This window comes from Ptychodera flava, chromosome 19, assembly GCF_041260155.1.
Source record: "Ptychodera flava strain L36383 chromosome 19, AS_Pfla_20210202, whole genome shotgun sequence".
NCBI classification, from domain to species: Eukaryota; Metazoa; Hemichordata; class Enteropneusta; family Ptychoderidae; genus Ptychodera; species Ptychodera flava.
Window position 1 is genome coordinate 26,751,274 of NC_091946.1, and position 26,096 is coordinate 26,777,369.

Genomic DNA, 26,096 nt, shown 5'->3' on the forward strand with positions numbered 1-26,096 from the left:
ACATGTAATTTGTAAATAAAAAGCGGAGAGGACAAGCAGGAAGGTTTCCTATTAGGGTGACCCTTTTATTTTTTTGTTTTTCATCTCCAGAGGAATACTCGGGCAGGGCGGGCGGTCGCAATAAAAAAAACAAGTACCAAAAAAAATATCTGTATTTGTTTCAGTTCAATGTTCTGTCCATTCAGTCTCTACAATTTTTAAGTACAGAAAAACGTGTACTTGTTTCAGTTCAATGTTCTGTCCATTCAGTCACTGCAACTTCATGTCTTTCACTTCAGTGTTCTGTGCTCTCTGTCCTTTCAGTCTAAGTCGCTGCAACCTCACAATTTGATGATGGTGGCGCTGTTGCTAGGATGATCGCCTAAGAGGCGGCGCAAATAAAAAACCTTTTTTTATTTTCATGTCGGAGCTGAAATTTACGGTCGGTCGGCAGATGAGAAACTCAAAAATAAAAAATGTCGCCCTTAGGGAGTGGACGAGAGGAGAAAACTTTGTGGGGGATATTCATAATCGTCATGAGAAGGCAGTTGTGAACTGTTTAATCTACCTCAGATTCTCATTACGTATTTACTGCCTTCCTGCCACTTTGCCATATAAGCGAAATCTATAATCGTTAAATGAAGGGCTCATGCAATACACGTATTACATATGTGGCACACATGTGTAAGATTATACGCCAGTCCACTATACTACGACAGTTTTTCTAATATCATCCCACAATGGAAAGTTTTGGGTTCAGGTTAACAAGTGGGTCATACGTTGAACTATCGATTTGAAATCGCGCGACAAAGTTGCCCGTCTTTGGAAACTGAGATTAAAAGCAAACACCATGCGATAGTCATAATATTGGTTACACAATGTCATCTAAAATTCACGCGATCGACAATTATAGCTCTACATATAAAATCACAATGTGGCTTAGATAAGCTGCGTTATAGATATGTAATCAGTTAAGTATGAATAAATACACACACACATATATACATATACATATACATATTATATATATATATATATATATATATATATATATATATATATATATATATATATATATATATATATATATATATATATATATATATATATATATATATATATATATTCACACACACACACACACAAAATGTATACAATGTTCCCTCCCGGTTATTACCATAATGGCTTTATGGCAACCTCTGAACTTGGGCACAAGGTACGGTTGAGTACGGTTGTCATATATATATATATATATATATATATATATATATATATATATATATATATATATATATATATATATATATATATATATATATATATATATATATATATAAGTGTGTATGTATGCATGCCAGCGTGAAGTTCATGATAACCATCCAGACATGTAATACTCATTACTGAAACAGTTGACAGGCTAATTGGTGCATGCGGCAGAACAAGATGTTGCAGACAAATTAAGATTTGGACAATTAACCTGAATATTGAGGAGGCCATATGTTATTCACCAAAATGACTACACTGGGGATTTGAAATCAATTTATTACTGATGCTCGGCAGTGTTGATCATTCACAACCAACGCGCCACATCAAGCCAGCACCGAGTGTTTGGTGATGGTATCTATGATTTCATGAGGTGATTTTCAGCTTGAGACTGTCTTGAAAGTTTTAGATTGTTTTGCATAATTCTTCTGAAATTTAGGAAACGTATTGTCCCCGTCATCACAATATCTGTTTTTAAAGATTCAATAAAGGAAGAGTGAAATACTTTTGTATATTGAAGTCTTCTTTGCTCAATGTAAAGAATTTCCTGACAGGATATCACTGTCAGTGGAAAATGTGTGACAGTATTCGGAAGGGATATTCGGCATGCACGCGACGAAAGCAAAAAATACTTCGTCTTTGGAAAAGAATATGCGATCTTTATCCTGTTGAAATGACTACATATCATGTCAACTGACAATGCCACATGGAATGCTGGAGCGCCGGTTCTATCACAAGTGCCCAGCTAAGCTGAAAGGAAGGCGAGTCCCTATCCTATTGTCCGGAGCGTGATCGCAGTCCCGCCGGCCAGCAACCAGGAAGCCCGGACGATAACCCCGTGACCTGTCGAGCGACAATCGAAAATAGACTCGTGTGATGCGAGAGCTGTCGTGTTTGTACTCGAAACAATTAATTTTTTGATGAGTTCAGCATTTTTTTATTGGTAAGGTGATCGCAAATGAATCAAAGGTTGGGCTTACATCTTTATCGCCCATTAAGATTTTCACCCGAAAGGGCACGGCGATACTACACGTTGTCAAACAGGTGCTATTTTTAGAAGGATTAATTTTTAGAGCTCGTTCTTAATCCGACCGATTAAAATGTTTAATAAGAACGCGTGAAAATGTCAAAGGAAAAAAAATAAATTGCGAAAAATGTAAGACTGAACGTGTCTCACTCAGCAAATTCTAATCCCGACTCAGGTTCGGTGTCAACCTAGAAGGAGCAGCAGACTTGTAACGTTCAGCAAAAATTTGATGAAACATTTTACCAAATGCATGAAGACCTCCAAGCAAACGAAACTGTCATGGAAAAGTCCCTCAAGCACACAGTCACTTCAGAATCTCCAATTAAAACATATTCTATACACATCGCCATATTGCTTGCCTGAAAAATTGAAACGGAGGATTTTCGATCATTTCTTCGTAATTTTCAATTTTACAATTTCATAAATCCATTAGAGGGGAGCAGAAAACCATACTTGCTGACAGACGGTGTTTTGTATGTACTGCTTGTCAGTCAAGGCATGCCTTGCCTTCATTCATTCCGATGATCAGTCTGACCACCCTGAGGCTCCCGCAAGCCCGTCCGCTCGTCCAACAAAACACCCACCCATCAACCCATCCATCCCTCCATCCATCCATTCATCCATCCATCCATCCATTCATCCATCACTTCATTCATTCATTCATTCATTCATTCATTCATTCATTCATTCATTCATTCATTCATTCCTCAACTGAATTATTATTCGACCGATTTATTGATTTAGACATTGATTTTATCTACCTGTTATTGAAACTTTTCATTTTGCACACTTCCATGTAGACTGGCCCAGTCGCTTTGCTTTCCTTGACAGCAGTAATTATCGCGTTCATCCCCACGATCTACGCAACAGCCTACCACTAACGTGACAGTCTGCTGAAGTTTATTCCTTCAATTTAGTCTGCTGTGATATTCATATGCCCAACACACTAAGAGAAAGTCTAACTTAGATACAGAAGCAACTTCTATATAGTAGCTATATTCATGATTAACAGCAAATAACGTAAAATGGGAGAGCAGGTTTCGGACTCAGTTATTCACCCTTCTGTTGTGACATCGTGAGTCGAAATCAGAACAGAGGTCTCAGGCTGTGATTGGTTCTTGTATCCGAGCGATATCAAGGGAGGGGAATGAATTCCTTTATCGGTCAAATAGCGACACGCGAGTCCACATCGGTCAGGAGATATACCGAGCGCGGTTGAAGAACATGTCGTTGACGCGATTAAAAGTAATAAACGACTTGCTCAGTTGCTCTCATTTATCGACACCTTATGAAAAACACACAAAGGCACGCCTAGTGAGCACCGACAAACGCATGTATTTCCTAAAATATCTACCGGTCGACGCATTTGTCCCCGTAGCTATTAGTCGTGTGACAGCAAGATAACGAATGCAATATTTCTGTTGGTAGCGAAGATTTTAGCTGGTCAAGACATAAACGGACAATATCAGTAACAATAATAGTGCTTTCATCATTTGTGCCATGTGTTCTGGCAAACGTGTACATTTTCGAATTCTAATTATTCTCACTTATGTGTGTTGCTATACGCGGTGACTGGCCTTTCCAACACACGCAGTTGTGTACAAGTTGCTATGTCACCGTGACAAAGCGATTCTTGTCTGGATTAGATAAGAATTCAGTCGCAATGACAACAAGAATATTCTTTGGAGATTGCCCTCGCCCAGCTTGTGTTAATGAGCTGAACATTTGGCATTCCGGAAAAAAGCTTTTGGAGCGGAACGGCACACCACATTTTGAAAATGGTTAAAATCACTCGAAAATAGATCGGAAGTTACAACTTTTAAGCCGCGGCAGATACAAAACTATTAACGGTTCAACGTGTCCGCTACTTGTTGCCTCAGCCATTGTATCGACTTGGGCGCCCCTGTTTATAAGATTTGATACTGATAAGACGGAAATTCATAAAACACAGAGTAAGCATTTCAAGTAATATAATAAGCGCTTTTAAAAAGCGAACAAGTGTATTTTTGATGTGAGATGTCTCTGGAAAGCTAGCATATATAGCATACGTAACGCCCTCTCTACGCTCTGTGATCCCTTCCCTCCAAATATGTTGTTTTTTACCGGCGAGACTATACATCCTTATACGAAATACCCAGGTGCACTGTGAATAACGCCATCATTATATAACAAAATGTGATAACACTTGCAGTTACTGAGTTTCAAAAGTTAGGTGGGGATACATTATGCAAGTTCAGGGGCCCAAGTTCTAGAAGACCTAAGTAACGAGTCTTCATGCACTCGTGTTTAACACTCTTTACTGCTCACTGACGCAGTGGCCGCTCAATTGCAATTTCACTCGTCCACGGATGGACCGTGTTCTATGGCTGTGCTTTCGTCGAGCTTTTCAAGTTTAAATAGCAGGGACTGCAAGTATTGAACTATCGGAATGTCAAAATCAGGGCATTGTGACTACGCTATGCATACCTAACTGTTTCTCACATCGCTGCTAATGGCATGCCTAGATTTTCAGTTTGTTGTTCACACTCCAGATAGTCTTTACTTCAGAACATAACCCCTTGCCTTAGCCAATCGGACGTTTGGATTCAGAGATGGTAAGTTATGACAGAATATGGCAAAACGAATGTCTAAATTCAACATGTAAGATCTATATAGCGGCGACTTGTCACTCATTGCCATGCAACTGTGTACTGTGAACGCAATAATTCTACAAACTTGATGACATATACGCCTATTAAATCTAATAAATTGGCGTTGTATGAGAGCATTTGACAATACTACAGCAATCTTTCATTTTAAAAGGTGTTCAGCTTTGTTTGAAAGCATTTGGCGCATCTCTGTTCTCATTTCGACTCAAGGTGTTTGAAACAAATGGCGCATGTTTTTCGTACTTTCGTCAGACTACGGATGATTCAAAAATAAACTACAAATTGTTCCCCATCAACAAAACACACAACATTAACTTATCAGCGAAAATTTCATATGATGGACACGCACAGATTCCATTACACAAAGTTTAACAAAAATGTAAGAAATTTAAGCAGACTTTAGGAAAGCGCTGGACAAGTCTTAAAAAACAGGCATCTATGATGCAATATTTATTATTCAAAGGGGAATAGTTTTTTAATGGAAACAGTCAACGTTGAACGACACTTGGGCTCCCTGGTCAGACCTGTTCTTGCACTTTGACCTTGTCCTCCAATATAAAACAGCTTACAAAGCAATTTTCGGTCGAAAACATCTTCCTTGGTGACATCAAATCATGGATACTCAAAATTCTCAGTGTTTCTGATTTAATCGGTCATGGAAACGCAGCCGCGTTTCTTATCTGTACAGCGCTGATCCGCCGGATAGTGAGATACATAAAGACTTAAAATTATGATGTTAAGGTAAACACACCACTCTACTCACACGAGTCATCTTTGTGTAGTCTTAATAGAGTCAGTAGGTTATCATTTCCAGCTATTAGCGATTGCGAAGTCTTTGAATGCCTTATGCCTGGCATACATATATACTGCGCATGACCGTGTCGATATAATTCTGTAGACTCTATTGATGTGGGGAATTTTCGATTTAATGACCGTTGTAGTACTTCAAAACTGTAATGGGACGAATTCAAATTTCAATGTTACTTATGTCATTATGCAGTTCTTAAAATCAAACACAGATCCCCAATTAAAGCTAATGATACATGATGTGAGGGACAGTACAGTCAGTCCACCAAAGAGACGATGGCTAGGGTAAGCTGTTCGTCGCAGCGTCCTATGTTCTGGTAGATATCTCTGACTTAACGTTGCCGTTTTCTTTATCTTTTCTAACGGCAAGCAGACCAGGGTATGTTTATCGAACATTCTTTCGCTTGAGAGCGACCATAAGGTCAAATGGCACAATATCGACAAAAATAACGCCGAGAAATAATAAGTTGGTACCTTATTTAGCGAAGATAATCATACACAGCATAATAACAGTTCTCAGGTGTGTGTGTGGTAGTGTGTGTGTGCGTGTGTGTGTGAGAGAGAGAGACACACACACAGACACGTACAGAACGAAGACAGAGATAGCGATAGAAAGATAGAGGGGGAGATCATCTAGATAAACGGATGATTGACACGATGACACAAAGGGCGGTAAAGTTGGAGGAGCCACTATCGGTTACAACATTTCAAAGATCTAGACCAAGATGAAAGACGCAAGTAACAGGTTAAACGATGTTGATTTGTTCCCTTGCAACTCCTGACGGGCGATAAATGACAAAACAATCGGAATCATAATCGTCGTCATCACCATCATTGTAATCGTCATCGTCGTCTCCATCGCCGTCTTCGTTACAATCTAGATTACGACCTTTCCGACTTCAGTTTAAGTTACCCTCTTTGTTCATCAGACTTTTCCGTACATTCATTTCAAGCTGAAAACAAACTTTCCTCGAGTGTTTTTGCGTTGTAAATTTACCAGCTTAGGAAAACCGCGATAACTTAACTAGGACAACTGTGACCCCTAATGCGCAAAAAATGTGCTCATTCAAAAATGGCGATGACGAAATTTATGGGTTTATAGGCCGGCAACGATAGAAGGCATGACGACATGGGTGTCCCGTCAAACCAACCTTTATAGGTCCGAGAGTCAAGTGATACACCTTACAGACTTTGCCGCCGAAGGAGATATTAGGATCAATAAACAGCATATGTTGCATGAAATTTAATCGCTTTTCCGTCGTTTGTCGGTGGCTTCATTACCAAGAAAAGCGGGAAAAGCTTCAAATGGTGTACACTCAATATATACCTTTGACGGGGTTCATAAGTTCCTTTTCCGTTTTTCAATAATACACAATGTCTCAATTCGGAATATTACCTGACTTGAGCGTAACACGCCCTAGTTTGGCCCTTAGCGGCAGACATCACGTTTTGAGGCCAACACTCACGCCTGCATACGCAAGGGCGGCCTCTCGGCAAGTTCCACAGTCCACGTCAGTTGAAAACATTTGCATATCCGAAGAACTGAAAGTTCATTTGTCTGTTCGAGCCGAAGACAGCACCTAGAGCGTGGCTTAGATAGCGCGGCGGCCGACGTCGAGACGCTGAAGTGGTGTAGGAACGGTCAGAGACAAGGGAGTATACAATGGACTACTTGGTCGCTCGCGATCTGATGACCGGCTCCTGCGCATAACCGATTGACAGATGAACATGTTACATGAACATGTCACGGACACAATAAACATATCTTTATGTCATATCCCTCCCTCAATTTATCTTGATAGAGACAGGAAATCTCAAATACGTCCAGAGAGTCATAACAGAGAATCAAATCGAATACTGTTAAGGGGAGAACCATTTTATTTCGGGGGGGGGGGTATGGAGGAAGAGGGTATGGGAGCAAATTTTTTTTCCTGTCAGAGTGACAGCAATTTTTTTTTTCTACTGTCAGACCTGCATCAATTTTTTTTTTCCAAATGGAGTAGCAGTGCAATTTTTTTTTTTATTGGTCATCAAGTTTGTAATGCGTTGTATATAAGGGAGCCGTCATTATTGACGGCCTGAAACTCCGAAATTTCGAGTGACCCTCCCCCCTTCACCAACCATGATGAATTTGAGTAACCTTCCTCTCTAACTCTGAAATTTTGACCATTCTCCACTTAGAAAAGTTAAATACCAATACATGTAATTGTAAAATTTACAAAATACAGCAACAGTAAAGACCCTTCAAATCCTGATGTGCCCTGCTAGACTATCATCAGCTATCTCATGATGGTTCGAAAAAGGTGAACACATTAAAATGAAATTCAAAGTCACAATAAAATAAAGATATAAAAGATCACGCAGTATCTAATCATATAGTATATTGTTTAATTTGGATGGATATTATGACAGGGTTTTCACTAGGATATCTGACCGGGCAGAATTTGAAAGTACAGGGGGAGAACATGAGAGAGGCTTAGGGGGAAAGTGTCACAGGGGCTTTCCCCTATCTTGCATGGAAATTTTTAAGATATTGATGTGTGCAATGGTGCAGTCCGGTGCAATCTGAGAGGTTTTTTAATTTGTTCACTAAGTGAAACTGTTAGAATACCCCAAGGGGGAGAGCATGAGAGGGGGTTCCCCTCTCGTATTGGAAATTTTGAGAAATTGATGTGTTTAATGGTGCAATCTGAGAGGAGTTTCAGTTTATTTAGCACTCAGTAAAACTGTTTGAAAATGACATTGAACACTGATATTTTTTTACATTTTTTGCATGATCAGTTTTTGAGTCACAATATTCAAAAACCAAACAATGACAATACAATTTGTGAAAAACAGTTCTGTTTGCCAGAGACTGAAGACAAATAAATATACAGGAACGGAAAATCTGTGACCTTCTCGTGTCATTTCTCCAGCTGCCAGCTTCTAATGAAAAGCCTGAATATGGTATGTTTGCGATCCGGTGTTTGTGGTCAGAAAAACAAGGCTCACACATTGTATTTCATTATATTTTGTTTTTCCTCAATTTTTCATTGTCAAGGTACATCTTTCTAACAAATTTATATTGAGAAAATAATATATTGGTTTTAACACTAGTTTATTGACTCCTGTCTTGTGTTTTAAATTTTCACAATTTACAGAAGTCAAATAGTCCCCTTTAGATAGTGCCTATGCCATTGAGATATTGCAACAGAAATCCTGAAAATGATTTCTTGGGTCAGAAAATAGAAGGAAAACATTGAGTGTACTGAGGTGTAAAGTAGACCTATGGAGTGCATGCTTATATCATAAGTGCTGGGAAAAGAAACATAAGAATTGCTTGTGGTAAAACATTTGCGCCGCCTATGGCGGCGCGCTGGCAAAGAATACATGAGAATAAGGTTTCCAAATTTTGCTTATTTCTGCTGCATTGTGACAATTTTTTTTTCTCTTCTGTCTGTTATGACAATTTTCTTTTCTCAGGCCATGACAGGATCAATTTTTTTTTTCTTCTCTCTCACCTGGTGACAATTTTTTTTTTCTCAAAATCCTCCATATCCCCCCAGAAATCAAATGGTTCTCCCCTAATACTGACTCCAAGAGCGTCCAATGATTGTTGCGGTGCGTGTGACGCATGACCAATAATTACGGATTCTCGCTTTTTAAATTTTATGATGTTGAAATACATAAAGAGGCAGAAAGAGAGATCGATAGATTAACGGATTAATAAATTGGTCAATCGATAGCCAGAATATTTGTCTCCAAAAAACCCTAAAAACTAAACAACAAAAAACCATAAAACAGTGTAGGTTTGTAGCCATATGCTTCCATATCTTTCAATGACTAATATGTTGAAACTTTTTTCAGAAGGATGGAAGGTTACAGTTGAACAGAAAAGGCTTCCAGATTCTATATCTTTTTTTACGTATTTCACAGTTCTGAAAATGAACAATATTTGGTTTGAGATGTCACTATTCATATGATAGTTACAAAGCTTGATATCATAATTTAATCTTGCTATTTCCGATACAGTATACCTGCACGCTGTTAAATCTTTTCAACCCACATATCTTTCCATTTGGCTGATTTCGGTGTTTTTATCCAAACATTGTGGACATATGCGTTGCATCGCATTTCTCACATATAGGTAGCCTATTATTATTATATTTTAATGGAAAGCAAATATATATCAACATTTCGAGTGAAGTTTTCATAGCCATGAAATATTTATGGGCGAAGCTTTCTTAAGCTAAATGACACTGCGAGACACAATTTATCTTGTCTGCCAATAATTCCACGACAATTTGTTTTTTGTCCGGAGCTTCTTCATTTCCATATATATCTGCAAAATGCATGATTTTGTCTATCATCGACAGAAAATAAGGTTTTTACTTGTGCTTTTGCTTAGTTTTCCTTTTTTATTATTGAGTTTTTACGGTTCGTCTTTTCCAGCTCCCAATGACAGATAACAGCCAATCTTAATGTTAATATTTACGACTGTCAATAAGTCATTCACAAAACAACTTTTCATCAGAAATGATGGCTTTATTTTATAAATCTTTAAACATATACAAACTGATTTGAGAAAGAATACGAACTCTGTCATTCTTCAAAATACTTTAGTGTACACAAACCTACAAATATAAAGAGCCTGATACATGAAGAGCACAAAAATAAATTTCCCAAGCTTTGCTAAAGTATTAAAATAAAAAAAATTATATAAACAGATTGGTACTGTATAACAGTACAATAGTATTGATAATATTTTTATTATATTATGTTCCATGAAATTTGTGATGCAGCCTCCGTAAATTATGTTAATTTCAACACAATATGCAAAGTTGCTGTTGACAAATGGTTTGAAGTCCGGACTGGAATTCTTTTTTTCAAAAACAACATTGGACCCCAAAGGCTGTGTTGACAAATTGAAAAGTTCTGAGGCATTTAGGAATGATCTCTGGAGTAGAAAAAGAAACTGTAAAAAATGCGAACGGAAGAAAAATACTCAAATTTACCTTGCAAATTGACAGAGCGTATATCGAGCTTTAACAGTTTAAGCTAAAATATGTGAAAATATTTAAAAAAAAACAAGATAAGATATTTTGATTAATCAACAAGCACACACACTGATTATGAGAGCGAGTCAATGACGTTAATTCTATAGAACAAATAGATGCAAAGAAATATAGTGTTCATTGCCGTGAAAAAACTTCACATGTTTACTTTTGATTGCAATCGATGGTTTGCACAGAGACTGCCGAGACAGCTATTGCCGAGAGAGCTGGAACTTTAGCATCTGTCACGAAAACAAAACGGAGAAAATTATAAACCTACGGAATGTCTTAATATAATCGACACCCATGGCTTAATCAAATAAAGTCAAATCTCGCATGCCTAATATCAAACCGACAGCTCCTGTGGATCTATTGGTTGGTCACGTTGGATAGCTGTTTTCTAATTGGTTCCATGGTTTCAAAATAAGTGCAAACGTTAGCATAACACCATGGTTTCTGCTTGTCATCAAAAGTTAGCATGGACCCTAGGTCGCTCAGAGTCACTAACACAACGACAGATGCAGTAATCCCAATAAACAAAGATGCACAACTGCGTCGTTTCGATCCTAATCACCCGCCCAGATCTATTATTGGGTCTGCTCATTTCATTTTTGCCTTGTCATCTTAGTCAAAAAAATTGTTGCATAAAGAATATAAAATATACACTAAATGCGCTGCGGTAACTTGGACCTAAAGTTCCTCTTTATAACGATGAATGCCTTAGAAAATGCGTTCACTGATGAAAAACAAACAGTAGGATCTGAAAACGTACAATAGCTGCCTTGAATTACTTCCTAAATAGGACTTTGAAAGAGTCACTGTTTTTTGTAAAACTGGAGAAAATGTCAACTGTTCCGCCATTGGCACGGCTTCGTATATATATGCAAAAACACCACCTTGCATCTGTTGAGTGACGAGGTGTGTGCATTATCACATTTTGAGTTTGTTTCTGATCATTTTTCCATACTTAGTGTAAGAATATACGCAGTGTTACAGAGTGGCACTGAAACTACCGCAGGAGACGTCTAAATTTGCACTCGGCAACTTTTGGCCAATGGGCCAAGTAGATCAGAATAATTTCGAAATACAATGTCACGATTTCGTTATAAGCTGTAAGCTATAGTAGGCAATCCTGTGCAGGAGGGGTATCGACATTCTCTGTATAGTGAACTTTTCCAAAGTATCGCACCATTTTCGCCATCACACGTCACTCTGAAACAAAGTGATGACTACGTTTGACACGTGACTGCTTTCGACCAATATGCGCTGCAGATACATACACGAATGTTGACAATGTCCATGCATTTTACTATTGGTTGTCGAACCTCCGCGATAATGTGTCCGACATATAATTTGGTCCAGTTCGGAAGAAAATTCCGAGTTTGTTTTCATCGTTACTTTATCTGTATTTTCCGCTTATTACCATTGTAGCTCATCTTATGTTTAAAATTAGCATAGTATTTGGCACCAGAATCATTCAATGATCTGTCAATAGTGAAATATGTAATCAGCAAAAATGAAAGTCATGATTCTGTCTGGGAGTATTTTGTAATGCTGTGTGTTTTATACCGATTTAATCATATTGTTGTTGTCTTCGGTTTTCCTGGAGTGTTTCTTGCCGCTGTTAATGGGAGCCAAGGGTTTAAGCTTGACGGTGAAGTGGCGCAAGTTAGGGTTGTTGCCCTCCCACGTGATTTTGAAACCAGGTAGAGTGGAGGCGTTATCCTTCACGTACTTGATCACGGCGGCGATGTACTCGATATGCGATTTCGTGTACACCCTACGCGGTATGGCCAAGCGGATGAGCTCATGCTTCGGTGGGACTTCAGTTCCGTCTGCTTGTTTAGCGAGAAACACTGAACCCATTTCAAGGCCGCGGATTCCACCCTCCAGGTACATGGCAACGGTGACAGCAACGCCTGGATACTGGAGTGGAGGTACGTGCGGGACGATGGAGGTCGAGTCGAAATAGACTGCGTGCCCGCCCGTCGGTTTGATGATGCGGATTCCGGCGTCCGCCAGCAGCTTACCCAAATATGCAGTTTGGCCGATGCGCGATTCAAGATAGGATTCTTCTAGGGCTTCGTACAGCCCGACGGCGATGGTCTCCATTTCACGCCCCGACATACCCCCATAAGTATGAAACCCCTCCTTCAATATTAGATCTTGTCGGCAGAGGGTCGCGAGTTCGTTGTCTCGGAGACAGAGGAATCCGCCGATGTTAGCGATGCCGTCCTTCTTTGCGGACATGGTGCAACCATCAACAAGGTCGAACATCTCTCGCGCTATCTCTTTAATGGTCTTGTTGCCGTAGCCCGGCTCGTACTTCTTGATAAAGTAGCTGTTTTCGGCGTAGCGGCACGCGTCTAAGTAAAGTGGCTTGTTGTACTTTTTGCAGATGGCCGACACCTCCCTGATATTCGCCATGCTTACCGGCTGGCCGCCGCCGATGTTGTTTGTGACGGTAATCAGGACGAAGCGAACGGTCTTGCTGCCGTCGTTCAACAGCTCGATCAGTTGCGACGTGTCCATGTTTCCCTTGAACTTGCCGTCTTTGAAATACATCTCCTTGGTCAGAACCGGGATATTTATCCCGGTCCCCTTGTTGTTCGCCACGTGGGCCGCCGTGGTATCGAAGAAGCCGTTGCTAATGGCAACGTCCCCGGGCTGCATGATCGTGGAGAAGAGCACGTCCTCGGCACCTCTGCCCTGGTGAGCTGGTATCACCTCACTGAAACCCATGATGTCCTTGACGGCGTTTTCAAAACGGTAGTAGCTAGGAGACCCAGCATACGATTCATCGCCTGAAGTTAAAAGAAATGACAGTACATTAAAATTTGAAACTAAACACCTAAAGCGTCCATCTTTTTTTGTTAATTGTGCAAAAATTTTCGACCGTTGAGGTCTGCTTTCAGCGACGTGGATCTATAAAGATAGGTTGACTCTACGTTTGTCGTCCGTTGTACGCAATTTTGCGCTCCTCGTTCAAACCTGAGGTATAGAGTCGCTCAATATGATCGTACTTTGGTTTGTTCGTATACTGAGCAAATTTGCATATGCAGAATTCTTGGGGCTGATATTCTATTTTTTTTCAAATATCATTTTCTCGGGTATGGCTGGTCTGACAGTTTTCAAATTTTACGTGTTAAAGATGACTTCATTGAGTTGTATGAACATTGGCATAAAATTTACATATTCAAAGTTTAATCATTTTTTCTCGCTTTTTTTGCTCATTTTTTCAAACCTTCGAAAGTTTTTGTAATAGCAATCTTTGTTGCTAAGTTGTTAAAGCCCCAGTAATGCTACTAACTGTCGATGATGTTTTCATTATTTTTATTTTATAAATCAATTGCAACTTCTTATTCTACTCCCTAAAGAATGTTGAAAAACCCACTATTTAGCTTGTCAACTCAGGGTCTATATGGGTAAAATGCATGGTTATCGTTTACATTTTAATTCTAGTCCGGACCAGAAGTCAGTTTTCAACAATAATAAAATGCAGTTTACAACAACAGGGGCTGTCGGAGTTGACAAGCTGAACACTGTGTATATCAACATTCTCTGGGGAGAAGAATAAAGAATTATGGTTCACATTCAAAATAAAAATGGTGAAATTATCATCCAAAGTTAGCAGCCCTGGGGCTTTAAGGATGACCTCATTCAGTTTTGTTCGAATGCTGATGAAATTTGCATACACAATGTTTTTGTTGGCTAATTTATTCATTTTTGTCTAAACTTCGATTACCCTATACCACCGGTTTTACAGAAAATGCAACTTCTTAACCAGCCATGTCACATATATTTTTTACTTAAGTTTTGCAGTGCTATGCAGCTATTGTATAGTTGTTGTTTTCAGCAAAAAAGCAAACGGCAGGGCTCTATTGGCCGCGTGTCAAAACTTATTCGCCAGCCGTATCAAATGTTACTTGACTGTTACCAATGTGGATGGGTGGACGCTATTCCACCCGCTTCGCAGTGAGAAGGCGCAATTTTGTTAAACTTATTGACTGATACATTCTTCTCTACTGCCCTGTGTGATGGTCACAGTGCCAAAGGGATTTCGGTATAATCACAGTCGAGGGAATGCGGTGGACGCAATATAGCCATTCAACTAATAACCGAGAAAGAATGAACAATGGGCGATCCAAAAGATTATCCCAGTTTTTGACAGCTTCTGTGAGCTAAAACAGGAATGGTGAACAGTGGACTATCCAGAGAGGTGTGACTGGCATGCTTTTGTGAGCAGTCTCGACCTCAGCCTACAGCCGAACCCGGGGCAGAGGACACTTCCTGTGTTGCCAGGAAAGATTGTAATGTCCTTTCTTGGTAAATAACTCAAGCTTGCTGAGATCTACCAGAATTAAGGGAGAGATATTCAGACTCTCAAACTTTTATAATGTTCTTTTGGTCTACCTACGGAGTAAATAAAGTTTTCACCGGCTTAGTTTTGTGAAAATCAGGAATATCATTTTCCCCATAGAGATAACACAGGGGTGGCGGCCATTTTGAATTTCAAGTATAAGTAAATATTGGGTAATTTGTTTCTCTTATACCAAATGGTGTAAGGTGACCCCTAATTTTATTTTCGAGTTTGAAAGAGAATGGTTTAAAGATTGCTTGAGGAGAGTTTTAGCAAAAGTTTAAGCTTTTCATTTGCATTTAAAAACAAGACTTGGAATGTCGCGCTACTTCCACAGCACAAGTCAATGATGCCAGAATGTCTCTAACTTTCGATTTCTTGAGGTGATTTTATTTAACACGATTGAAACTAGTTTGGGTTAATTTGATCTTCATAGTTTTCAAATTTCTCAAAGTGTTAGGTGCCATATCGCTGAATGATACTATATTACAAAGTACTCATAAAAACAAGTGTATAACTTAAAAAGAAAAGCAGATGAGCTTACATTTGCAGATGAAACCGACATCACTTCACTATCCAATTATCCCAAATTATTTCCAATCGTGTTATTTGGATATTTGATTTGATTACCATATATGATCGCTCGTCACCCTTGCGTAGCAATTTCAAATTTGTTGCACATAAACGTGCAAGAAAACAAAAACAGCAACAAAACAACATCAGCAACAACAACCCCCAAACCCCAAAAACAAATCAAACAGAAAACGCGGCGGTCTGTGTGCCACCTCCTCTGACATGGTCTTAAATGTATAAAAACGGCTGCAAAAACGACACACAGGAAAGGATTAAACGAGACAATGAAATTATAGCGGTACCGGGCGCCATGCAACACTGTCTTTCGCTTTTCCAAGTAAACTGACAAAAAGACATCCGCAGCATTCCCTTAATCGGTGCAACAACCTCTATGTGGTCGTGACACAGTGTATATCGTAATACCACTCTCACGCCCGCCTGTGCATTGGTATAATTCTTGATTTACTCATGTCCGTACATATATAGCTATAACCTCAACACAGACTAACCCTGAACAGAGACAGGAAATTATGGAGGATGGACTAAGGGCGCGGGGGACTAAGGACGAACTATGAAACGGAATGCTGTACAGCACACGAATTTTTCCCGCGAAGCTTTGACTTATTATCAAAAAAATTGTAACTAATTTTGGACAATTGGATCTATATTTTTGAAATTTCACAAAAGCGTTAGGTGCCCTATGGCTGAATGTTGCAACATTACAAATTACTCATAAAAACAAGAGTATAGTTTTAAAAAAAAGTAGATGAGCTTACATTTGCAGACTGAATCGACATTACTTCCAAACTTCCAAAAGATAAATGGTGTGAACGTGGATTTGACAATTGGAATGCATGATTATCGTTGACTGATGCCACGCAAACACTTTGTAATGCCAGACGCCCCGGTAAACATAAGAGGTTTTGCCTTTAATGAGACGCCGGAGAATGGCTGCCAGATTCTAAATGGTGATTGATGGATATGCTGGAAAGCGCGAAACCCCTACAGCGACGCTCGAGCATGGGACGTCGAGCGGCTTCATCTCTACAAATGACCTACGTCAATGCCTCTACTATGTGTGGTTTGAGTGGCACAATAAGGTACTTCTGATCAGAACATTCAGTAATTAAGATGGGTCTAAACAAAAAGTTTTGTTCAAGGCTCAGGTCGTTTTTTCTACGGCCGCGATAATTTCAAGGCAGGTGATTAATCCTAATCTATCACAGCTTTGATAGTCCGTTTCAAAGCAAAAGAAAAAAATCTCCTTATTAAAAACAAGTACAGATCAAATAAATCAGAGACACACTTTTCAAGTTAGTTTTGCCTTCAAACGTCGGTGATATTTTCGACCCGAAACACTGCGGCGTTTGTACAAGGAAGGAGAAAAAACGATTTCTTTGAGATTATTCGAATTGATTGTCACGTGATTCCTATGTGTCAACGATTAAAAAATACAAATCACAGAATTTGCCAGTGTCTATGCTTTCAGATAATATACACATAAATGGGGCGAGTTACGTGCTCAGTTTTTTACAGAGAAGTCAATTTTTAGAAGGACCCAATACCAGTCCCGCACCCACAAATCGCATCATGGTCGAGGTCACTGTGACCTCCTTCCACAAGCTACATGTACGGGTGTAGTTTTTATTACGTTTATCTCTGAATTTACGAATGGTTTACTGATTACAACTTTCAAAGGGAAACGGGATCAAAATCACGTAAACAATAAATGTCAACTTGCTCCCCGGCGGTAATATCTACATTAAGAACAGCTTGAGAGGGTATGTAAAGCCCTGTTGTAACTGCTTCTGTGTGTTGCCACCTTGATAAGATCTCAGGGACTGTTGGAAAACTAACTTGAGATCGAGTTAGGGCGGAGAAGACTTAACGGTGATGCCAGAAAGAGACCGTATTGTTCTTTTGAAGAATAGATTTCTGACAATTATCATCATTACTGAATTGAGTGTTTCTTGTCTATTGGTTGGAAGGAAATTTCGGAGTGAATCCGACGCTCATTAAATAGTGAAAATAAATACTAATAAATAAATAAATAAATAGATAAATAAATAAATAAATAAATAAATAAATAAATAAATAAATAAATAAATAAATAAAAATTTAATGAAGAAATAGTAGTTGCAGTTTCTTGGCTTCTGAGATTCTAACCAAGAAAATGAACCAAAAACACATTTCTTAAAAGTCCGCATTGCCACAGCAGCCCGCGCGTATAATCTATCAACAATTTGCTCACGTATGCAAGCTTCCAAAAAACACAGCTACGCGTAGTGTATCCGCATTATATGTATATTAAAGTCGAACAAAACATCTAGAATATGCACGGGCATTCTGTTGTTCTTAAATGATGGTGTATAAGCGTGTAAACATGATTTCGTATTTTAGTTTCCGTTTGCCGCTGGAGAACTTACATCGTGATTTAAAAAAAAATAAAAGCCTAAACAAATGAGGTATTAATACAAAAGAAACAGTCGCATTCTGCTTGTTCACCTAACTGATTATTCTTTCTCACGCCCGGTCTCTCTGTACCGCGGCATGCACGGCAGAGTTCTTACCAGCGCGTATTTACCGCAATTATGAAGCGCGTAGAATGACGATGGTACGTTGCTATGACTGCCGTGTACATGAGCGCGGTGGCTGGAATGGAACGTGCACGCGACGACAGCTACGCACGCGAGCGCCTCTGAACTGTCGTCTGCACTCTCGAACCAGAGTTCTTATCGCGCGTACGCCGAATCGAACACATCAGGAATTGTGGGTAATACGCGATAAGATGACTCTGATAAATCGCGATTGAAATCTCATTTTTTTCCAGATTACCTCAATAACATCACAAAAAATTTCAAACCCTCCTCTACATAATCAAAATAGTTCAAGCCCCCCAACTATCACAAGCCCTGAGATTTGTATGGGATGTGTGCGCAGAGCAAATAGACATGTATTGGGCAGTTCTGCTCACAAATGTTCGCACACTACCTGTTATTAGCAGTTTGTAAAGTCAAATTCCTAAGGGAAGTTCTGAAATTGATTCATTTTTAAACACATCAGTGAACATATCTGATGTGTTGTTACGGAGATATTTTATCCCACACAAAGGTTAATGAACCTAGTGGTCATGGACACCAGTAAAATGGTTAATTAAAACAGCAAGATCTCAATTATAGGTCTATTTCCGTACAAACCATATTTGAGACAAACGCGCAATAACGCTAATTACGTTTTACGAGGATGTTTACGGAAGTCTGGAATATTTTTGAATTATATTAAGAATCATGAAGGTAGTCCATTAAGTTTGCATATTAATGGAAACCTGTCAAGACCTGCATTGATGTTTATGATTGGATGTATCATTTTATCTGTAATTCATGTCTACCGTATGATCCAAGCCACGCCTTAAAGATAACGTTTAAAATCCCATTCTAAAACAATACCAGTAAGATTGGAATAGAGAGAGAGGAACACAGCGGACCCAAGACATTTAGACTGTGGGAGAAGCGTATCTTGGGCGATGGCAACTTTCAAGCTTGTCTACAGAGAAATAAAGTCTATGTAGTACCAACGAACTCTGAACGTTTCATGTAGTCAATACACTGAAGATCTCCAGGTATATCTCAGCGGGCAGGCGAGTTCACGAAACAAACTCCCCCCTGAAGGAACGAATAGTAACATGGAGGCCAAACGTTACCATGAAGGAAAAACGATTAGTCACAGTGTATCGTGTTGCCTACGTTGGCTGACTCCCAATGATGATTTGGCTGCATTAACAAACACCTCTTGAGGGGAGGGGATTCCAAAAAAATTCCCAGATTTTTTCGAATGCCCCTAACAAACTCACTATGTGTTCAAGTCCCCCTTCTGACTTACCATAATTTTGAAGTCCTCTCTCAAAGGAAGGCAAAATGAGGCCGATATAGAACTTCGTCAAAATATATCAAATCACAATACATGGGAGTCTATTGCGCAAACTGTTGATATTTGTCCCATAAAAACAAGCTATATCTCTACATTATTACTCGTGTGTTATAATTCATGTAAATGAACTTTGCTTGAAGAGGCTAGGCAGGTAAAAAGTGCATGTGTGTACAAAATATTCGACTCTTTTATTTCATCGTTAATGTTGACTCACTATACATGGAAGTCTATCAGAAAACTATGAAATCATACTTTCCAATATAAAACCAGCAATATATAGTTCATCTCTAGACGTTTGATGTACTTGATTAGCATTGGGTGCTTACAAGTGCACATGTGTATAAGAAATTTAATTTTGGAATTTCGCCGAAAATGTTGATCCACTATACATTGTAGACTATGAGAAAACTATGAATAATTTTTTTACGATACAAAACTTGCTAAATCTCTTTATTCATAGATTCTCTATTATTGATTTTAATATACTTGATTAGACTAGTGTGGTTACAGGTGTGTGCAAGAAAAATGATTTTGGAATTTCACCAAAACGTTGATTCACTATACATTGCAGTCTATGAGGAAACTACGAATAATTTTTTTCGGATACAAAAGTTGCTAAATCTGCAGTGTGTATTTCTAGATGCTCGATTATTGATATTAATATACTTGATTAGATTAGGATAGTTACAGGTGCATGTGTGTGCAAAAACTTTAATTTTGGAATTTCACTGAAAATGTTGATTCACTATACATTGTAGTCTACGAGGAAACTACGAATAATACAAGGGTTATCATCTCCCGGAATTGTTCTTCAAAGGTTGTTTGACCGGAAGCGTTCAGTTGTTATTGATGACACCATGCACTATTCTAAATAGTTTGTATTCTGTCAAAGTCCTCAAAAATAAAAATCTACATACGACAACATGAATGTTTGTCACCGACTTAGACCAAATGTATTGTCAATGGGAGAATTTAATCAAATAGGTTATCTCCCAAATTAATGTAAGGTTAAGTTGAAACTTTTAGTTATTGTAGAGGACAGTTTTGCACAATAGAGGGGTTGGGTAAGTAGAAATCATGCGTCGAAAATAAAAATGGAAGGAAAGGAAAGTGCCAGAAGGTATTCGGAATTGAATTTGATATTCAATAAATTTTCAAGTCCCCCCTGAAATCTCCGGACCCCCTCCGGAGGTGTTTGTGAATGCACCCTTTATAAAACAACTAATGAAATTTCAGCGTTATTGCCGTCATACTGTACTCTTTTAGTTGTAAACATTTATACCATGACAGATAATCGTAGCACTGTGATAAAAAGCTTTGTCTAACATAAAAAAAGGTCTAGTAACATATGGTACAGGGTGAATAAAAGTTGTTTTGTAGAATATTCAAATATGCGACTGGAGTAATCACGGCGTCATAATGGCGGCTTCTCATATTGAAAGAATAGATTGCGACGCGGGGGCTTTATGTATGGATTATAAATACATGGGCATTGGCGAGAGGAAGTAAAAGTTAACGGGCGAAGTGTAGGCAACCACGGTTGTTTCCCTAGGGTCAGAGCACTTAAACTAAGTAAACTTGATTACGGTCAGCGCGAATCCGGTGACCCTTTTGACGATCTCGGACATTCTCATTGGCAGAATTGTCTTCCAGCAAGCAAGTATAGTGCCTGCTTCTACGTCACTGTCTTCAACTCTGCTACACTTTCTTTGAAGTGCAGTAACCGTTGATTTGCTTATGTAAAGTATCAATTCATGGTGTTTCAAGGAATAGCCGGGAAAGGTATCCGGTCCGATCTGAGTGTTACCTCCGTTATAATGTTGCTCAAGTCTGTGGTCATATGATTACCAAAACATAGCAAATTGAAAAGGTAAACTTCAGCACACTGTCGCGTTAGAGGTAGGCTGATGCGTAGATCGTTGGGTGAACGCCATGGAACGGAGGCCAGACTACCTTTTTTAGTATTTGTTACCAATCATGCCTCAACCTTTGTAGAGTCTAATTCAATACCGTAATACTCGCTATATTGTAGTTTATGGGGGCGGGGTCAAGGTCGTAAGTTGACGATCCTGGGACGAGGCTGTCTGGTTGATTCACTATCGTTGGCTCAGTTGTATACATTCCATATTCTAACTAGCTAACACTCGGATTAACTTTTTTTACGGATACGCACTTTTCGTTCTGCTGGTGTTCTTGCGTTTTACTCTTCAGCATTCTTGAAGGTGAATATTTAGCAAGTTTCGAAGTCATCTTCGGAATTTTACCGACATCAAACTTTTTTGTCATTGTCAAAGCCCGGTAACAAACTCCGCGGGTCGAAACTTCCGAGTCGCGTGCACAGCCTGTAGTGAGAGCTAGGGCCTGTTCGGTTTATCTTTTGTCAAGTAATCCGTTATAAAAAGACCAAAGCAAAGGAATCGGGTCAATGCTTTGGCCGATGTTGGCCGGTTTCCACCGGTTATAGGCCGAATTTAGGACAAAAATTAAAATCTGCTTCCCATCAATGAATCTTGCTACAATTGAACATATTCTTTGACTCCGTAGACTAGGTTGGTTAGCTAGCAGAATCCAGTCGCCAAAATGTATTGCTTATTTTTACTTTGATTCCCGCTGCTTGCATGTATTCAATAATAATACTGGTGAAGCTAAACCGGTTCAAATATATACTTCTTGACACGAATTTCCGATTAAAAGAAGATGTTTCTCGAGTCTGAACACTAAGTTTGAGTGTTTTACCCTTTGAGTGCTGTAATTTTTCCCGCCAAATTTTAGTGCAACATTTTACCAATTTTTGTGATTTTTTCTGTATTTTTTTTTGATGATTTTGAACCAAATGGTCATTACTTTTTATCGGCTTCAATATCTTATCAAAGTTTTGGCAAAAATCTTTAAAAAATTTACTGGCTTCTATTTTTTTAAGGCGACAAAAATTGACTTAGGCGTTCAAAGGGTTAACAGGCTACTCAACCTTCGTCCGAAAGATCCATTGAGTGCTGATTACCGCACAGGTAAACTGAACAGGGCAATAAAAGTCCCCCTTTACCCACTGTATAGGTCGTTTCCACTGACCGTTTCTTATCTGATGCACAGCGGAAAAGGCACTAATAAAGTAGTCTACATTAAAATCTCTAATTCGCGATTCCACCCACGAGTGATTAGTCCCGTTCACCAAGCGGCAAACACGTTCGTTCTGAAGTGCCGTCTATATCTGTAAATCGCTGGTTTTCCCTACCGTGTGAACGTTTTTATCAAACCACTATAGAAATATCTGCAACAATATTTCTAAAGTTGGGTTTAAGTGAATGCTACACGATATTTGAGAGTTTAAAAAAGTCACATCATCGCGAGCAGCAAAGTTCAACTTGTTAAACGTTGCGCTACGGCGGGCCTTTCATTTGAGCTTCGCATCACGGAACACACTGAAAATTTTCATTCGATAATAAAATAACTTGTAGCTACAAAAACGAAGGTCGGAGGGAAATTCTCACCTCGCATAAGCATGGACCATTGTTCAGTGCTCATAGCACCTGTTCCAGAGTCAGTCAGCAGGTCGATAATGATGTCTTCTGCCTTGATGGCGAAAACATTGAAATTCACCTCTTCCAGGATCTTCATTCTTTCGTCTCGGGTCGTTATTTTTGTCCTTTCGACTGTCTTCACCCTGTATGGTTCGATGGCGGGAAACTTTCTGCCGTTGTCTGCCATTGTAGTCAGTTTACCGGTAAATGAGTTTTGGGTTGATTATTTTGATGTCTGGTGAAATTAAATGCTCGCTGTGTCTTTTTATTTGCAGGCGGAGGTTGGGGCTACGGCGTCCGTGAATCTGTGCAGTGGGCGTCTGAACTCCGAGTGCGCAGCTGTGCGGCGAGTCAGACAGAAGTGACAAGGGAGAGTTGGGAAAAAAAGCTACATCACGTGCATCGACGTCGTTAAAAGTTATGTTAGTCCAGACTGTGTTGTATTGATCATATTGACATGTCCTCACGTGAGATACGAGGCTACTGACGCTAGCCCTGCCGACCATGGAAAGGAGATCACGCGCGGTGTGTGTTTAGCCATTTTCGTTTACCACACTACAATATCAGTACTAGTATGTTTTCAGCACAGTCGTTTGGAGAGCTATTCAGCGCTGGGACTATTCGCCCCATAGACGAGTGTGCAGAAGCGAGAAATACCCCAAGTCTGGAAACAGAATGGCTATAAAAACCACGCCATGTCACATTCCGTGTCCGATTTCACTGTGAAAATTAACAAGTTCATCTATCATGCAACCGTCGATCGCTCCCTATCATTCTAAAATTTCATACCTGATACTTTATCTGATTCAAAAACGCTCGTTTCGTGTAATTTTCGGCCGAATTCGACGGACACCTCGCCAAAACCTGGGGGTGAGCAACATTCCCGTCACCTCTTGGGTCCCTCCACTTTACTGACGTTGGCGCCGCCTACCCATGAGGGATGACTGGAATGTTGCTCACGCTTATGTTTTGGCCAGGTTTATCTCGAACTCAGCCGAAAATCACAGGAAATGAGCATTTTGTAAGCAGATGAAGTATCAGGTATGAATTTTCGTGTGATTTTCGGCCGAGCTCAGAAGACACGTCACCAAAACATAAGGCATGAACAACCTTCCAGTCACCCCTCATGGGTACGCGGCGCTAAGGGACTGGTCAGTTTCTTCGGCCTGGGGGGGGGGGGCCCGGTAGATTATTTTTTGCCGACGTCAAAAAGTGGCTGACCCCCCCTATTCCAAATTTTGAAAACAGGGTGATCCCCCCTATTCCAAATTTCTAAAACAGGGTGACCCCCCCCGGGCGCGACAAAGGTAAAACAAAAGATTGACATAAATTATATATATATATATATATATATATATATATATATATATATATTACATTTTACATATATTTATATTTTAAATAGTCATTCTATGTTTTAGTGAAATTGTTGACATGTCAGTTGTAAGATAGGAATTTCAGAGTGTCAATCTTAAAGTTTAAATACAGTACATTTTGAATGAGCTGTATTTTGAATGTGCTGTGAATGTATTTCACACTTTCTCTGCTTAACCAGATGTCCCGAACTGTTGTACAGAAATGGATGTCAATCATTAATATCAAAGAGGAAAAAGCAGTGAATTGTTATTGTCTTACTCGTCGGTCTGGGGAGCGCACTCACTGCTGAGAGGTACTTCGAGATCTTTGACAGAGTAGAGACTCACAGAGTTGTTGGATATCAATGATGGTGGTTTATTACTGAAGTGTAAAGTTTACACATCAGATGCCCAGCTATCTCCGACTGAAGATAGTGGGTGACTATCCCTTTTTTTAAAAGAAATTGTAGTATCCTAATTAGATTAAATTAGTTAAGCCTCCAATCGCTAATCGACTAGTATTTCTTGATTGGTTCAATTAAAGAAATACATTACTAAACTTTCTCTGATAGGCCCTTGATCATATAAAATCATACATGATCTGCATAAGTGACATCATCGTTATACAACATTTCCCTTACGTAATCGTCCCAGGGTCCTGTCTGGAATTTAGATATTGATGGTAAGAATTCACTTTACTGCCTTGACAATAGATGTCACTAGTACAAGTTTCTATCTTTATCCTTGATACTTAGGTATCAATGACGCAAATACATTGAATGTCCCTGACAACGGAGTTTTAACCAAGATGAAGGAAAATTCGTAATGATCATTAACCCTTACACAGACTTGGAAAGTTCAGCCGTCTCGTTCATTGACCCTTGTACAGATTCCGAAATTACAAAAACAATATCAATAAGCCAGAGAAAATTTAGTCTGTAACACTCCCCTCATTTCAAGGAATGCGTCCCGCATTCGAGTATACCAAAACAATTTAACATACAAGTAAATATTATTAGATAAAGTGAATAAATGCAATAAAAAATACATAATCGATTAAATGTTTGGATAACATACAACATAACTCAAAAAAATTAATATAATCCATTAAATACATGCTAAGACTAAAGTATAAATGGCATACATATATATAAAGTAAAACAAGATATATATTATAAAACGACTAAAATACATAAATACCGTCGACGAATAAGATACAATTATAAAAAAGATATAAAATGGATATAAAAATACATACAGATATAAATGCAATTAAAAGAATGATAGATATCGATAAGTAATAAACTAAATATTCAAAAATCGAGTATACGGATATATGTGTATATATATGGCGCCTTAAGAAATAATAAATTCATTAATTAATTTTCACACATTATTCCCCACTAATAATTATCATACGGGTTCTAACTTTAACCCAAATTTCCGTAGAAATTCATTATTTTATGGGGGAGTGCCATACTGTTCAATAGCCACACGCGTGAAATCGTCAGAAGGGCCCGGGGACTCTTCCCTTCTCATAACTGCCGCTAAAGGTTTACCTTCTTCTTTTATCTTTACCGATTTTTTCTTACTCTTTCCTAATGGA

At 39.0% G+C, this 26,096-nt stretch overlaps 1 protein-coding gene across 1 annotated transcript; it reads right to left on the reverse strand.

Moving 5' to 3' along the window:
- Nucleotides 1-10,227: 10,227 nt before the first annotated feature.
- LOC139119101 (tryptophanase-like) lies at nt 10,228-24,253 on the reverse strand. The gene is made up of 2 exons (XM_070682737.1): nt 23,106-24,253; nt 10,228-13,561 (listed from the first exon to the last, which is right to left on the reverse strand). Exons 1-2 carry the CDS (start codon nt 23,320-23,322, stop codon nt 12,321-12,323), a joined length of 1,458 nt encoding a protein of 485 aa, XP_070538838.1. The 5' UTR covers nt 23,323-24,253; the 3' UTR covers nt 10,228-12,320.
- Nucleotides 24,254-26,096: the final 1,843 nt, after the last annotated feature.

Coding starts and splice junctions, on each gene's coding strand:
- LOC139119101 (XM_070682737.1), bottom strand. CDS start 23,322: ATGGCAGACAACGGCAGAAAGTTTCCCGCCATCGAACCATACAGGGTG. Junction 13,562..23,105: donor ATGGTCCATGCTTATGCGAG/GTGAGAATTTCC, acceptor TTTTAACTTCAG/GCGATGAATCGTATGCTGGG.